General features: G+C 38.0%; 1 protein-coding gene across 1 annotated transcript; it reads right to left on the reverse strand.

The window, feature by feature from the left end:
- Positions 1 to 3,487: 3,487 nt before the first annotated feature.
- LOC127632389 (nuclear receptor subfamily 0 group B member 1-like) lies at positions 3,488 to 8,055 on the reverse strand. The gene is made up of 2 exons (XM_052110950.1): positions 6,118 to 8,055; positions 3,488 to 4,700 (listed from the first exon to the last, which is right to left on the reverse strand). The coding sequence occupies exons 1-2, from the start codon at positions 6,734 to 6,736 to the stop codon at positions 4,459 to 4,461; spliced, it is 861 nt and encodes a 286-aa protein (XP_051966910.1). The 5' UTR covers positions 6,737 to 8,055; the 3' UTR covers positions 3,488 to 4,458.
- Between the last annotated feature and the right edge of the window lie 8,379 nt (positions 8,056 to 16,434).

A 16,434-nucleotide genomic window follows, 5' to 3' on the forward strand; every position in this document is an offset into this window, starting at 1 on the left:
TGGTGCCAGACGGGCCGGTCTGAGTATTTCACAATCTGCTCAGTTACTGGGATTTTCACGCACAACCATTTCTAGGGTTTACAAAGAATGGTGTGAAAAGGGAAAAACATCCAGTATGTGGTAGTCCTGTGGGCGAAAATGCCTTGTTGATGCAAGAGGTCAGAGGAGAATGGGCCGACTGATTCAAGCTGATAGAAGAGCAACTTTGCCTGAAATAACCACTCGTTACAACCGAGGTATGCAGCAAAGCATTTGTGAAGCCACAACACGCACAACCTTGAGGCGGATGGGCTACAACAGCAGAAGACCCCACCGGGTACCACTCATCTCCACTACAAATAGGAAAAAGAGGCTACAATATGCAAGAGCTCACCAAAATTGGACAGTTGAAGACTGGAAAAATGTTGCCTGGTCTGATGAGTCTCGATTTCTGTTGAGACATTCAGATGGTAGAGTCAGAATTTGGCGTAAACAGAATGAGAACATGGATCCATCATGCCTTGTTACCACTGTGCAGGCTGGTGGTGGTGGTGTAATGGTGTGGGGGATGTTTTCTTGGCACACTTTAGGCCCCTTAGTGCCAATTGGGCATCGTTTAAATGCCACGGCCTACCTGAGCAATGTTTCTGACCATGTCCATCCCTTTATGGCCACCATGTACCCATCCTCTGATGGCTACTTCCAGCAGGATAATGCACCATGTCACAAAGCTTGAATCATTTCAAATTGGTTTCTTGAACATGGCAATGAGTTCACTGTACTAAAATGGCCCCCACAGTCACCAGATCTCAACCCAATAGAGCATCTTTGGGATGTGGTGGAACGGGAGCTTCGTGCCCTGGATGTGCATCCCACAAATCTCCATCAACTGCAAGATGCTATCCTATCAATATGGGCCAACATTTCTAAAGAATGCTTTCAGCACCTTGTTGAATCAATGCCACGTTGAATTAAGGCAGTTCTGAAGGTGAAAGGGGGTCAAACACAGTATTAGTATGGTGTTCCTAATAATCCTCTAGGTGAGTGTATTCTGCACATGTCCCACTTTCCTGCCCGCTGGGGGAAATTATGGGAAGTGTCTTACCTGAGTGCGTACATGTACATCACTAATGAAAACCCATTGACTAAATATCCCTGACATCGTCACCACCTCTGAATGTGAATGATAGCTGTGTGCAGGAGGGGGCTGCAAATCGCCATGATTGTACTGGAAATGGAGAGATAGGCTCAAACCGGTGACAAATCATTCCCAAATTCTTCATGCTCTGAATCCTGTTCTCAGTACATATAGGAAGGAGAGGGGATGGGCATCAGCTTCCCCAGAATGCAAGCCAAAAACAAAACACTTTGAGCATCACCGCAATTGCAATGAACACAATCGATCACAATCATACACACCAGTGCACAGATCATCAGACATGTACTGGACAGGTGAAGACGCTTTTGGAGAAGAAGAGGAGAGAAGCAAGGCTCAAGCCAGCAACAAATCTTCCTCAAATTCTCTTTGATCTGTATCCCAACCTCATATATCTTAGCTAGAAGCCTCTGCATTCACATACTTGCATAAAGGATGTTTTGTCCTTATATATTCTTGTATGGATCATATGTCCAGAAATAGGAAAAACAGTGCCTTGAAGTAATCGGGTTCTTCAGATAAGGTAGCATCTCATCTACAGTATTTAACCTTAGTAGCACAGTATATATAATGGGGTAGAATAAATAGTCAATTTATTTTAATTTATGAATACCTTGCAGGGAATTGAGGAGAGGATTGCGGGATTTAGGCATGGGCAACATGGGCAGCTGCCTGGGCGCCATACAAGCTAGAACCGCCACCGAGACAGATGATATATGACTGTTGAGACAGAGAGGTCTGAACACTTGTTTGTTCATCCCCCTCCTCCTCCACAATATACTGTCACAAAACATATTTTTTAAAGAATATGAGCCTCATGACTTCCTCCAATAGGAATGACTGCTCATGAAGGTCGAGGTGACCCCACTACTTTCAATGTAGCTGGCTGTCCCGTGCTTCAAATGTTCACTTTATGTATGGAGTTGTGGCACTGTAAATTAATTTACTCTTTTCCAAAAGGTTAGACTTTTATTAGGGTGAGCTGTTTTATTCTGTTAGACCAAGTAGGCATACAAGTGGAGGGATGCATATCAAAGAAATCTTATGTGATGCTCACATTCACTAGCCAAAAAGCATAGCCATTCTCCGTTCAAGTTAAACCACATGATCACATTATCATTAAATAAACTTTGTAATTACAGAACAAGAAGAGGATGACTGCAGGTCAAAAGGAAGAAGATTTCCCATAGAAAATTTTAATGATCAGACACCGCTTAAAGGGGTAGTTCACCCAAAAATGAAAATTCTCTCATTTACTCACCCTCATACCATTCCAGGTGTGTATGACTTTCTTGCTTCTTCAGAACATTAAGTCTTCAGATGATTTTTTGAAGAATATCTCAGCTCTGTGGGTCCACACAATGCAAGTGGATGGTGAGCAGTCATGCTCTAAAAAGCATGACTTCAGTGGTTAAATCAATGTCTTTTAAAGCGATACAATTGCTTTTGGTGAGAAACGGTAAACAATTATAGTGAAAAGGACTTAATTATTGATCTGTTTATTACCCAAAGCGATCGTATCGCTTTAGAAGACCATATGGATTCGTTTTTCTACAATTGCCTGTGCTTTTCAGAGATTTCCACTTGAGATACTCTTCTAAAAATCTTTGACCATTTGGACTAACCATTTAATGTCTATTGGCAGTTTAGAAGTCAACTGTATAGCAATTTAGTAGCAAACCACAGATAAAGGTGAGATGTAGAAATCTTGTCATAGTTGGCTGATGACATTGTCACTAATCTCTTGGTATGTACCATGGATACAGTTATGGACAGTTTACAGCATCTATAATTGAGTTTGCTGGGTTGCTTGCGTGGATATTTGCACCCATAATTGCGCATATGCACGCAGAAACTTTGTGCCTTAAGTACTGCAAGCCCTTTTGGCCTTTAATCCCATGCAAGATATCAATTACAGATCTCTACAATAAAATTTTCACTTGTTAAAATATCAGCAATTGTATCTGTACTATTGAAAATGCACATTTTTGATATCTGCAATTAAGTTTTCACTGGTAAAAACGTTAACTGTATGCTTACGGTTATCATGAGGTACTTGGCGAGTGGTGGTGGCGTAGTGGGCTAAAGTGCATAACTGTTAATCAGAAGGTCACTGGTTCGATCCCCACAGCCACCACCATTGTGTCCTTGAGCAAGGCACTTAACTCCAGGTTGCTCTGGGGGGATTGTCCCTGTAATAAGGGCTCTGTAAGTTGCTTTGGATAAAAGCGTCTGCCAAATGCATAAATGTAAATGTACTTAATGAATACTGCAAATTAAATCTGTTTAAATATGATTGTAATTGTCACATTTTTGCAAATCATACACTCATGTTTGATATTAAGACCTTGATGGATAATGCAACAAAAACACAAATGGTGTGATTTTTACAATCATTACAATAAAACCTGACAATATTGTCCACATGTACACTGCACATCAATGTTCAATCAGCCTGAACATTCTGAGATGGCTGGTTATGTACCAAAATATTCAAAAATAAGAGAGCAGTCTTCTATCTTTTTTTTCACCCTTTGCGCTGCCCATCTGTCCGTGTTTAACCACAATGGTGTGGTTTGTGGAACAACATCGCTCCCCTCAGTAAAGAAACAATGTCGCCATAAATGTTCTTTATTCTTTCTTTTTTTTATGACTGTTTTCTAATTGTGCTTAGGTCTGTCATCACATTGACATTTTGTTAATCGATATAACATGTTACTGTAATGCAGAAAATATATAACTGCACATAATGTTGTGAGAAATGTGAAGGAGTGTAACCTCTGTTCCATTATGCCATTGAATAACATGACAAAATGTACAAAAATGTCTTCTATTCGAACATAGGTAACACATTATAATAACTTTCACTACCAACATACTGTACATTATAGAAGATCATTCATTTATATTCATACAAATAGTTAGAAATGTCTTTAAACATTGAGAATATATTCTATTTACATTGAATAAATGTTGCAAGTATATTATATGCCATACATATATACATTGTTTGTTAATGAAAGTTACAATAAAGTGTCACCCAGAATCAAAAATACATTCATGAGAAGATTGCACAACGTCATATGCACAGAAAAGCAATTAAACAAACAAACAAACCGAACAAAGTTATAAAGCTCTTTCCCCAAATGGGAAAACGTTGTCATCAACTTTGGATTCAGCAGTGAGTTCAACTCAGAAGGCAAAGAGAGAGCTCTTATGCACAGTACAAAAATACTATGAGTAAAAACGAATCAGTCATTTTCAAAGTCTCTCCATCATGACTGCCCCCCTTTGATAATTCTGTCCTGGTATTTGCATCAGATTTATTTTCCATAAAACATCTCCAGAAGAAGTTCCTCCATGTTGACCGCTCCGATGACCGGTTTGAAGAAGAGACCGGCCACCACGTTGGCGTTGATGGATCTCAGTATGGAGAGCGTGAGGAAGAGTTTGGCGAATCTTGCACTGTCCCCACGGTGAATCATTTTGACATATTCATTAAGGGCCTGGTTCGCCTCGCTCTGCAGGGCCTGGATGTGATGTTGACACTGCAGCCCTACAACATCTACGAAGGAGAGAAGGAAATGGACTTGTTACATGCAGTACCTGATAGACCTGAGATTGCTGAGGTGTCCTTGAGAAAGATGCCACTTACAGATTACCCTCATAAAACTCTATTTTCATATACTGTAGGCTATTCATATTTGGATACACATGAACTTTGTGTAACAATGTTTAATAATAATGACTTAAAGTTATTATACAATATATATATATATATCTCAATTCTTTCAAAAAAAATTTTTACTTTCCATATTTTTGCTATGATTATAATTATAATTATTAAAAAAATTAGAAACAACAACAATAATAATGATAATAATAATTATGATAATAATTATTAGATGCAAAAAATTTGTTTGACATTGTTTAATAATAACGACAAAGATATTCTACAGTGTTATGTTTTAAAAAAATTATTCTTAATATTTTATTTATAAACGTAATATTTATAAAAGGTACACACAATAACAACAACAATAATAATAATAATAATAATAATAATAATAATAATAATTGGATACATGAACTTTGTGTAACAATGTTTAATAATAATGACTTAATGTTATTATACTATATATATATATATATATCAATTATTTAAAAAAATATTTTTTACTTTTCATATTTTTTGCTATGATTATAATTATAATTATTAAAAAAATTAGAAACAACAACAATAATAATGATAATAATAATGATGATAATAATAATTAGATGCAAATAAGTTTGTTTGACATTTTTTAATAATAATGACAAAGATATTCTACAGTGTTATGTTTTGATTTTTTTTTAATTCTTAAAATTTGATTTAGAATTAACAATAACAACAACAACAATAATAATAAAAATAATAATAGTAATTGGATACATTAACTTTGTTTAACATTAATGACTTATTACATTTATTATAAAATATCAACCTATTTTATTTTAATGTTTACTGTTAATAATTTCAAGAAGTAGACACTATAACAATAATAATAATAATAATAATAATAATAATTGAATGTACATGAAATTTATTTTACACTGTTTAATTTTAATGACTTCTTGAAGTTATTATGAAATGTGATTTTTGTTTTGTTTTGTTTAGTTGAATGTTTTTCCTTTTTTTACATTAACTTTAACTTTGTTTACTATTAATATTATTTATAATTTAAAAATGTAAATGAATACATTTGACAAGTAGACAATAATAATAATAATAATAATAATAGGACGAACATAAACAGTGTTAAACATTTTGTTTATAACTTTTAAATTAGAAATAAAATAATGTTTTATTTTCACAAGTTGCTAAACACTAATAATACTTATAATAATAACGACTATATTATTGCGTTTCAAACGTTAAGTTATGGAAAACAAAGCATGTTTGATGCTGTCCTAATTCAGGTATGACAGCCAGCACGACTCACCTGGGTTGAACAGAATGGCTCCTTTCAAATACGCGTACTCCTTAGTGCTTATATCAAGTCCCCAGCACTTCCTCAGAAACATTTTAATACCCTGAACATCAGTCAACGCCACTCCCGCGTTCACATTAATCTGGTTCTCCTGTTTGTCCTGTCCGCTCGTTAAAATCCGCTGCAACATGCTCGGCTCGGGCGCCTCCGAGGTCTCAAAGTCGATCCTGTCCTGCGCCATCCCGAGCACCAGCAGAGGTGCCCAGCTGCTCCGCACCAGCGTGTGCTGGTCATCCACCGGCAGCTCCCGAAAGCACGGCACGTTCATAACGAACTTCAGGGTCTTCACTAGAACCGCGGAGGTGGATTTGCACGTGGTCTGAGGGGAGCGCAGAGATACCTTCCTCTTGGATCCGCACGCACAAGCGTGCATGGAGACGGCGAGCCTCGGGGTCCTGGGCTGGTTCCCAAGTTGCGCAGACTGACTGTCGTTCTTTAAAATGCTGTACAAGATGCTGTTTTGTCTTCTCTCGCTGTCGCAGTGGCAACTGCTGTCATTGTAAGCCATGCTGCTCGTGCTACAGGTACTGTTGTTCAAAATATGTTGAGTTTTACGCTCGGAGACGTCCATGCACGGTTGAGGTCTGTGTGTTCCCCTCCACTGGCCTGTCAAATAGTTTCGAGTTTTTAAAGAGCCCAGGACGCCTCCCACTGTCTTTTTCTGATATGCACATAGAGGACGCTATAGTCCCTGTATGTACCTGTATTTATTTTATTTATTTATTTATTTACCAAAATAACAATTTACTTATAATAGATTTATTTTTTCAAAATAAATATTTATTCAGTGTTGTTACAAAAGGAAGATATTAAACAATGAATTTAAAGAATATTGCGGGTTCAATACAAGTACACACACACACACACACACACACACACACACATGTTGTGTTTCCATGTTTTATGGGGACTTTCCATAGACATAATGGTTTTTATACTGTACAAACTTTATATTCTATCCCCTAAACCTAACCCTACCCCTAAACCTAACCCTCACAGAAAACTTTCTGCATTTTTACATTTTCAAAAAACATAATTTAGTATGATTTATAAGCTGTTTTCCTCATGGGGACCGACAAAATGTCCCCACAAGGTCAAAAATTTCGGGTTTTACTATCCTTATGGGGACATTTGGTCCCCACAAAGTGATAAATACACGCTCACACACACACACACACACACACACACACACACACACACACACACACACACACACTTGTAGTGTTTCCATGTTTTATGGGGACTTTCCATAGACATAATGGTTTTTATACTGTACAAACTTTATATTCTATCCCCTAAACCTAACCCTACCCCTAAACCTAACCCTCACAGAAAACTTTCTGCATTTTTACATTTTCAAAAAACATAATTTAGTATGATTTATAAGCTGTTTTCCTCATGGGGACCGACAAAATGTCCCCACAAGGTCAAAAATTTCGGGTTTTACTATCCTTATGGGGACATTTGGTCCCCACAAAGTGATAAATACACGCTCTCTCACACACACACACACACTCACACACACACACACACACACACACACACACACACACACACACACACACACACACACACATGTTGTGTTTCCATGTTTTATGGGGACTTTCCATAGACATAATGTTTTTTATACTGTACAAACTTTATATTCTATCCCCTAAACCTAACTCTACCCCTAAACCTAACCCTCACAGAAAACTTTCTGCATTTTTACATTTTCAAAAAACATAATTTAGTATGATTTATAAGCTGTTTTCCTCATGGGGACCGACAAAATGTCCCCACAAGGTCAAAAATTTCGGGTTTTACTATCCTTATGGGGACATTTGGTCCCCACAAAGTGATAAATACACGCTCACACACACACACACACACACACACACACACACACACACACAGAGGTGTTTGACCCCTCCCTCCAATCCTTAAAATAGAGCAAATATCCAGGTTACAGTGAGGAAGTTGGGGCAATTTTTGCAGCTTTAAAGATAGAAATGTGGCGCTTATAATTTTATAAAAGCACTTACATTAATTCATGTATTATTTTAGCTGTAAAGTTTATTAAGTTGTCATTTTTAAGGTCCTTTGAGGGTAGAGTAATAGAAATGAAAGCTGGATTTAACTCTACACTTTAAAGGTTAGCAAGCTATTTTATCACAATAAAATTATGTATTATGTTAACATAATAGTACTAATAGTCTAGTGGCGATTCTTTTGAAACAGAATTTTTACATTGACCGAATGGCCCCATTCACTTCCACTGTAAGTGCGTCACTGTAACCCAGATTTGTACTTTTCTGAAAGAAAAGGAGAGACGAGTCTGATATTTTTAATGTATTTATATATATATATATATTTTAAATAATGCAAAAATAAAAAATAAAATAAAAATATATATATATATATATATATATATATATTTTTTTTGCATTATTTTAAAATGCAACCGAATAAGACTGTGACTGGCCTGTTCCATGTCTGCATTGCCAGTGATTTGTATGGGAAGCAATTGTTTTGGCAAGAGGTATCCTATTTATCTATTCATTTCTGAGCACCATGACAGGTGACAGTAGAAGCTACCTCAGTTTGGCATCAGTCCCTGTCTAGCCTTGTCTAGTTTCACAGTAACATGATGTGTAGGCCCCTTTCCTCTAAAGATCCTGTAATAATTTATTTTTTTTGTTTTGTTCAGGGTCCAGGGTCATCTGTATTGTGCACTGCGTTCCGGGTTTGTCTGAGTCAGATGGGGGTGTACTGATGTCATTGCTCTCCTGAAGAAGAATATAAAAGCATATTGATTTGCTGCCTGTATGGAAAGTCATATCAAGGCGGTGCCACGTCTGATGCTGAATAGCCGAAGGACAAGTCCATGGTAGAAGTAATGAAAGCATTAGAATATTGTGCAGCAAGAGACAACTTGCACAACTGATCTATTTGAAAAATAAATGTTTTTACCATTTCCATCATACAGCACACACAAACATGTACTCACATGCATGATTTTGGATCCAGCTAAGAGGTCAGCAGGTCTACTTGTCAGTTTCTACATATGTTTCTCTCCTACCTGCCTTCGTATATGAAAAAATTAGAACCGTATTTTACCTGAAGGCTCTGGGTCATGTTCTGTTTAGTGAGTTTGAGGGCCAAAGCTGACATCCACACACACATACACACACTCTGTGTCTCTAGAATTGTCTGTCTGTAACTGTTCGATGAACATGTAAAAAGATGCTCTATAATCACAAGGCTAGTGTTTATATCGTGTCGCTGTCTGATCATAACGTGCCAAATCAGCCAAATTTCAGAAATGTGCCTGAATGTTTGGATTTTATCAGATAATTATTTACATGTAAATTTCTCAATTTTACCATTAATTTGCATATGCAAATAAGCATTTTTGAAATTTAACTACATTAAGAACCTACACTTCTATAATTTGAAACATTTGAGAATGTGACATATGTATACTGGAGGCAGATTGCTGCCATCTAGTGAACAAAATATAAATAACATGTCTTGAAAATACTGTTGTGACAATAATAACCAGTAGATGGCCAGCTGCAGTGTCCTATTTTTTTAAGTTATGATTCTTAGTAATCCATTATTTTGTAATGGGGGGTCAAAATGGCAAGTTTTGCTAATTATTTTGGAGCAAAACTACAGATAAAACAATAACTTTAGAAAGGTGGAAGTGTCAATATTTTATTTTTACAGAGATATTGTCGGTAGGTCTCAACACCCATTGTTGAACACCCATTGTTGAACCCACTTTTTTGGGGTTGTTTTTCCAAAGTTGGAGTGCCTAAAACTCCAGAAGTGATATCTTAAAGATACCCTTATATCTTTTTTGATTGTGGATCACTACAAACTTTCCTTTTTGTATATTTATTTTTAAGAACCTATATGGTTAAATCCCAATGATATGGGGCTCTCAATGTGGCTCCATCCATAAATTGTTAAATCTGACCTATTATCAATGGCCGAAAACCAAATGCGGGTCACATGAAGCTAGTTTTTCTTATCCAACAAAACAAAGGTCCGAAGTACAAATAATGTTAAAACTAGAAACATACCTTTATTTATTCACATAAAAATAATCATATTATTAATATATATTTTATATGTCTACATTTATTAAGTAGGGTTAAGGTTTAGGAGGGCATTTGGGCACTTTAGAGTAGGTTAGGGTTTGAATAGGTAATTTATATTGTGTCCTATTTCCTGCAAAATGTTTATTTTATTGATGCAATTGCAACAATGCTGTGTTCGAAATGTATGCTTAGCTAGCTGAAAGTGGGCAGTTAACTGTAGCTTGATAATTTTGTAGTTCTGCATCTATCGATTGAGGTACTTTTAGGCCTGGTGACTCTTGGTGTGAGCAGCCTCAGAGACATGGGTTTCGGTCCTGTGGGGATCAGGAAGTAATCACATTATCAATGACGTGTGCAATTTGGAGGTAGTATTTTCGCTCTATTTTTTCTTTTTTCTTTTTTACTACACTGATGGTTAGGTTCAGGGTTGGGGGTTGAATCAGGGTTAATAAAATATGCATTACTTTTGACTTATAATTTATGACTAAAATACAGCTTGCTTTTTGCACCCCTCTGTGGACATTTCAACAGGAAACTTGAGCTTACACATGCTCGTACGTTCAACAACGCTTCCAACTTCGGCCACTGGGGGCAGTGATTCCAAATTCGGTAAGCGCAGACAGAAAAACTTTTTTAACAAATTAATATTATTAACTGTTTTTAAGCATAAATTGCTTAAAACGTTTCCTGTCTCCACTCTTAATATTTCCTTTAATACTACTTGTTGAGAGAAAGGTTTGATCCGGGTAAAATCAACCATGGTTTTACTACAGTAATATTGCAGTAACCATGTTTTTGCAGAATCCATAGTTTTAATGCAATTAACAATGATGTTACTAAATGGTGTAAATATAGTAACCATGTTTCGTTTTGTGGTGGCTATGACTTTACTACAAAATCCCATGATAATACTATGGTTACTTTAGTTTAACCATGGTTAATGTTGTAAAGGAAGGTTAGGGTTAGGTTTAAGGGTTGGTTTTGGGTGTCTGTGGGACTCTAAATAAACACAATATACGCGCTGCAGTGATGCAGTGATGCGCCTATACTGTATACCAGTAATTAGGGGTGCAAATACCATCTAACACTATTTGCACTTTGTGCAAAGATGCTATTCCCTCTTTTAACACAAATAGTCTCTGCCTTAAAAGATGTACTGCACACTTTAAATTGAAGAATGACCATCATAACTGTTTGAATTTCGAGTTCATCAAAAGCCAGAGTTACTGGATTTCCAATCATGGTTTCTTTCATTGCAAGGTCATGGTCAAGCTCGATGATTTGTGGCGTGTGTGTGTGTGTGTGTGTGTGTGTGTGTGTTTACAGTGTAGCTCTGTGTGTCCACATCTGTGCTTATGCTTAACCTTGCAACTGTTTCTGGTTTCACATTCATCCTAATTTAACAGACTGATATGCATGGATCATAATGTCAAACACATTTGAAAAAGAAGGAAGTTTTAATGCACTGATTTTCAGATGTAAAACCAAACAAGTTCATAATGTTCATCAGCCTTTTTAATCATTAATCATTGTCACCTGCATGGTTAAAGGAATATTCCGGGTTGAAACAACACCATTTGTGGCATTATGTTGATTAGAACAAAAATGCATTTTGACTCATCCCTCCTTTTCCTTTTTAAAAGAAGAAGCAAAAATCCAGATTACAGTGAGGCACTTACAATGGCAAAAATATTTGAGGGATTAAAGGCAGAAATGTGAAGTTTATAATTTTATAAAAGTAATTAAACTAATAAGTTTCTTAAAACTTGCACTTGCCTAACTTATGTATGATTTTTGCATTCGTTTTAAGGTTTTAGTGTTAACGGCATATGTCATCATGGCAACAGAGTTGTAAAATTGGATATAACTGTGGTGTATTTCACAAAGACATGAGGCCAACAATGCTGTGAACAGCTGTGTCTTTATTCTCACTTAACACACATCCATAAACACTCTACCAGGAAGAACAAATCGAACGCTGCACAGTCAGGCATGCATAGTGAAAACAGAACAATCTATAATTCCATAAGCAACACTTCAACGCTCTCTAGCGGACACAACAATGAGGCAGGTCCCTGCTGCTTTGCGGGAAAACTGGAAATGGCATAGGCACTTTCCGGAGATGGCTAGAGTGCCATCGGGTACCATTATTCAGGTGATAGGATAACCTGTCTAACCGATGGGTAAGTCTCAATGGAGTGGACCAGAATGAGGCGTTTATTACTGCTGTGCAGCCTGCAGACTCTCACCCAGTCCTCGACAGCGATGTCCAGCACTTTGGCACGTTTGAGTCTGTCGAACTGCTATTTCATCTGGTGCTGCTTCTGAGTAAGAAAGGCTTTAACCCCTGAGGAATTCTCAGGGGGCAGAGGCCTGTCAAGTGGTAGGTTTAGCTCCCTGCTCAACATGAGGACGGCAGGGGAGACTCCCATGGTGCTATGGTGTGAGGCCTGGTAGTGCAGCAAGGTGAGACGAATGGCTTGTTTGAAAGAGCACCCTTGGGGTGTGCTCTAAGGCTGTTTTTGAGGGACTGCTGGAAGCATTCCATGCCACCATTGGCTAGGGGGTGATAAAGTCCAGTGCAGACATGTTGGATACCCTTACTCTCCAGGCAAGATGTAAAGTTGGCTGAAACTAACTGAGGGCCATAGTCTGTTGTGATGGTTTCTGGGAGGCCCCAACGAGAGAACAGTGAGTCCAAAAAGACCACAATGACTTGGGCGGTGACATAGACGGTAGTAGTCAATTCGGGCCAATTGGATTGTAAATCGTACGCTACCACCAGGTATTGCTGGTTGTGGGGTACCCTGTGAATCTCAACTGTAAATGCTGCCAGGGTTGATAGGGCCAGGCTAGGGACCGAAGGGGTGGGGGAGGAAAGTGGCCTGTCTTTCTGCTCACAAGGCAGGCTGGGCAGTCTTTAACTAGAATTTCAATCTCCATATCTAGGTTCGGCCACCACACCCGGTCAGGGCAGTGCTGCTTGAGCTTCACTATCCCCAGTTGTCCCTCATGCTCTATTGCTAACACACATGCATGAAGGGACCACGGTGCAGAGCCCGTGTGCCACGCAGGTGTCATTCCAACAGGACAGCTCGTCTTTGACATGGGAGAATGCAGCTAGATCTCACAACATATGTGATGGCCAGCCTTCTCGGATGTAGGTACGGAGCTGCAAAAGTGTAGGGACCTGTTCTGAGGCTGTTTTGAGCTCCTGTAATGACACAATGCCCTGCAGGGGTGTGTGTAGCAGCTGGATGATTTCATTTCAGTGTGGCTAGTGTCCAGAGCCAGGAAAGTCTCCACATTATCGTGGCCTGGAGTGAACTGCATGCAGTCTCAGTGGTCTGTGGCCTGTACCTGAAGTTGCCAGTAATGCCACTAGGGCATGTGGTCTGTCCTCAGTGTGAATTGGTGGCTGTAAAGGTACAGGTGCCCTCTTTCACAAGCCCACACACATGCTAGCGCTCCCGTTCGGCCACAGAATATCGTTGAACTGTTGGATTAATAGCACGAGATGCGAAAGCTATGGGCCTCTCAATGTTGTTCTGTACCTGTGACAGCATGGCTACGATGGCTGTGGTGGACGCATCACAGGTGACCAGGGTGTTATAGGATATGCTGAAATGTTACAGCACTAGGAGCGAGGTGAGTTGTGCCTTGAGAGTGCGCTCAGCCCCTCTACATGCTTGAGTCCACACCCATGGCTCGTCTTTTTGGAGCAGCTGTCGCAGAGGGGCCGTAGTGGCCGAATATTTAGGTAGAAACTTTTAGTAGCCCAACATCAGTCACCTTCAGCTTGCTCACTGGGGTTATTAATTCAATTATTATTTAATTACTTATTTTTAAACACGAATAACAACCGTATTTCATCTAATTACACAATGATGATTCATCGACTTTATAGACATTACAGTTTAATCGTCTGTTAATGCCTGATCTTCTGTAAAGCTGCTTTGAAACAATGTGTGTTGTGAAAGGCGCTATAGACGCTGCTCAGTCAGGCATGCATAGTGATAACAGAACAATCTATCGTTACATATGCAACACATCAACGCTCTCTAGCAGACACAACAATAACTTTACACAAAAAAGGTTAGTAAGCGATTTTACTGGATCACATTAAAAATGTTTAACCCCACTGCATTTCTTTTTCGTGTTCATGTTTAAAGAGGGCGAGTTGTATACGCTTAATTTAATACATAAATATATATATATATATATATATATATATATATATATATATATATATATATATATATATATATATATAGGCATATATTGTGGATACAGTTTGATTGTTGTTAGTTTTGAAGAGATGTGTTTTAATTAAAATGTATATTAGTTTAGCTTCAGTTTTTTTAAACAATAATAACACAATTGGCAGCCTTATTGAGCTGATTTAAGAACCAAAATAAAACTAGTCTTTTACATTTGAATTGCATTTGGGTTAGTGCCCAATTTGTATGTCAATACAACTAATGTACATCAACTACATGATTGTTGATTTCAGGATTGTGTAACAAATACATAAGCAGAGGTGGGTAGAGTAGCCAAAAACTGTACTCAAGTAAAATTACAATTACTTTAAATAAATTACTCAAGTAGAGGTAAAAGTGCTAAAAAAAAAAAGAATTACTTGTGTAAGAGTAAGAAAGTATCCAATTAAAAGTGTACTCAAGTAGTGAGTAACTTGTTACTTTCACAAATTACACAATGGACGTTATCTACACTATTTTCCATTACATAATACACATTTAACATGCATTTCAGAATTATTATTATTATTTTTTTTATATCATATTTTTTGTATTATTGTTAATGGAAATTCTGTCATAATTCACCATCATGTGTTCCAAACCCGTATGACTTTCTTGCACAAAACACAATAATTAGATTTTAGCAGTTATTATCAGTGAATGTGTTTTATATACATATACACTCACCTAAAGGATTATTAGGAACACCTGTTCAATTTCTCATTAATGCAATTATCTAATCAACCAATCACATGGCAGTTGCTTCAATGCATTTAGGGGTGTGGTCCTGGTCAAGACAATCTCCTGAACTCCAAACTGAATGTCAGAATGGGAAAGAAAGGTGATTTAAGCAATTTTGAGCATGGCATGGTTGTTGGTGCCAGACGGGCCGGTCTGAGTATTTCACAATCTGCTCAGTTACTGGGATTTTCACGCACAACCATTTCTAGGGTTTACAAAGAATGGTGTGAAAAGGGAAAAACATCCAGTATGCGGCAGTCCTGTGGGCTGAAAATGCCTTGTTGATGCTAGAGGTCAGAGGAGAATGGGCCGACTGATTCAAGCTGATAGAAGAGCAACTTTGCCTGAAATAACCACTCGTTACAACCGAGGTATGCAGCAAAGCATTTGTGAAGCCACAACACGCACAACCTTGAGGCGGATGGGCTACAACAGCAGAAGACCCCACCGGTACCACTCATCTCCACTATAAATAGGAAAAAGAGGCTACAATTTGCAAGAGCTCACCAAAATTGGACAGTTGAAGACTGGAAAAATGTTGCCTGGTCTGATGAGTCTCGATTTTTGTTGAGACATTCAGATGGTAGAGTCAGAATTTGGCGTAAACAGAATGAGAACATGGATCCATCATGCCTTGTTACCACTGTGCAGGCTGGTGGTGGTGGTTTAATGGTGTGGGGGATGTTTTCTTGGCACACTTTAGGCCCCTTAGTGCCAGTTGGGCATCGTTTAAATCCCATTCTTTCTTCTGCAGAACACAGATTATGATTTTTAGAAGAATATTTCTCCTCTGTAGGTCAGCACAATGCAAGTGAACGGGTGCCAAAATTGTGATGCTCCATAAAGCAAATGCAGGCACCATAAAAGTAATACATATGACTCCAGTAGTTAAATCCATATCTTCAGATGTGATACGATAGGTGTGGGTGAGAAACAGATCAATGTTTAAGTCATTTTTTGCTAGAAGTTTTTCTCCCAGCAGGGGGCGATATGCAGAGAAAAATGTGAATCACCAAAAACAAAAAAAGAAGAATGCAAAAGTGATCTGTTTCTCATCTTGGTGAAAAATGGTGTTGCATGGTGAAACTATTCCTTTTTCAATGTGCAAGTGTTTCACTTATTTGGAGCATGATGCCGCAGCAGTGATGGACTCGGCTTAAGTAACTGTGACAGCGTGCGCA

The sequence above is a fragment of the Xyrauchen texanus genome, chromosome 39 (genome assembly GCF_025860055.1).
Source record: "Xyrauchen texanus isolate HMW12.3.18 chromosome 39, RBS_HiC_50CHRs, whole genome shotgun sequence".
NCBI lineage: Eukaryota > Metazoa > Chordata > Actinopteri > Cypriniformes > Catostomidae > Xyrauchen > Xyrauchen texanus.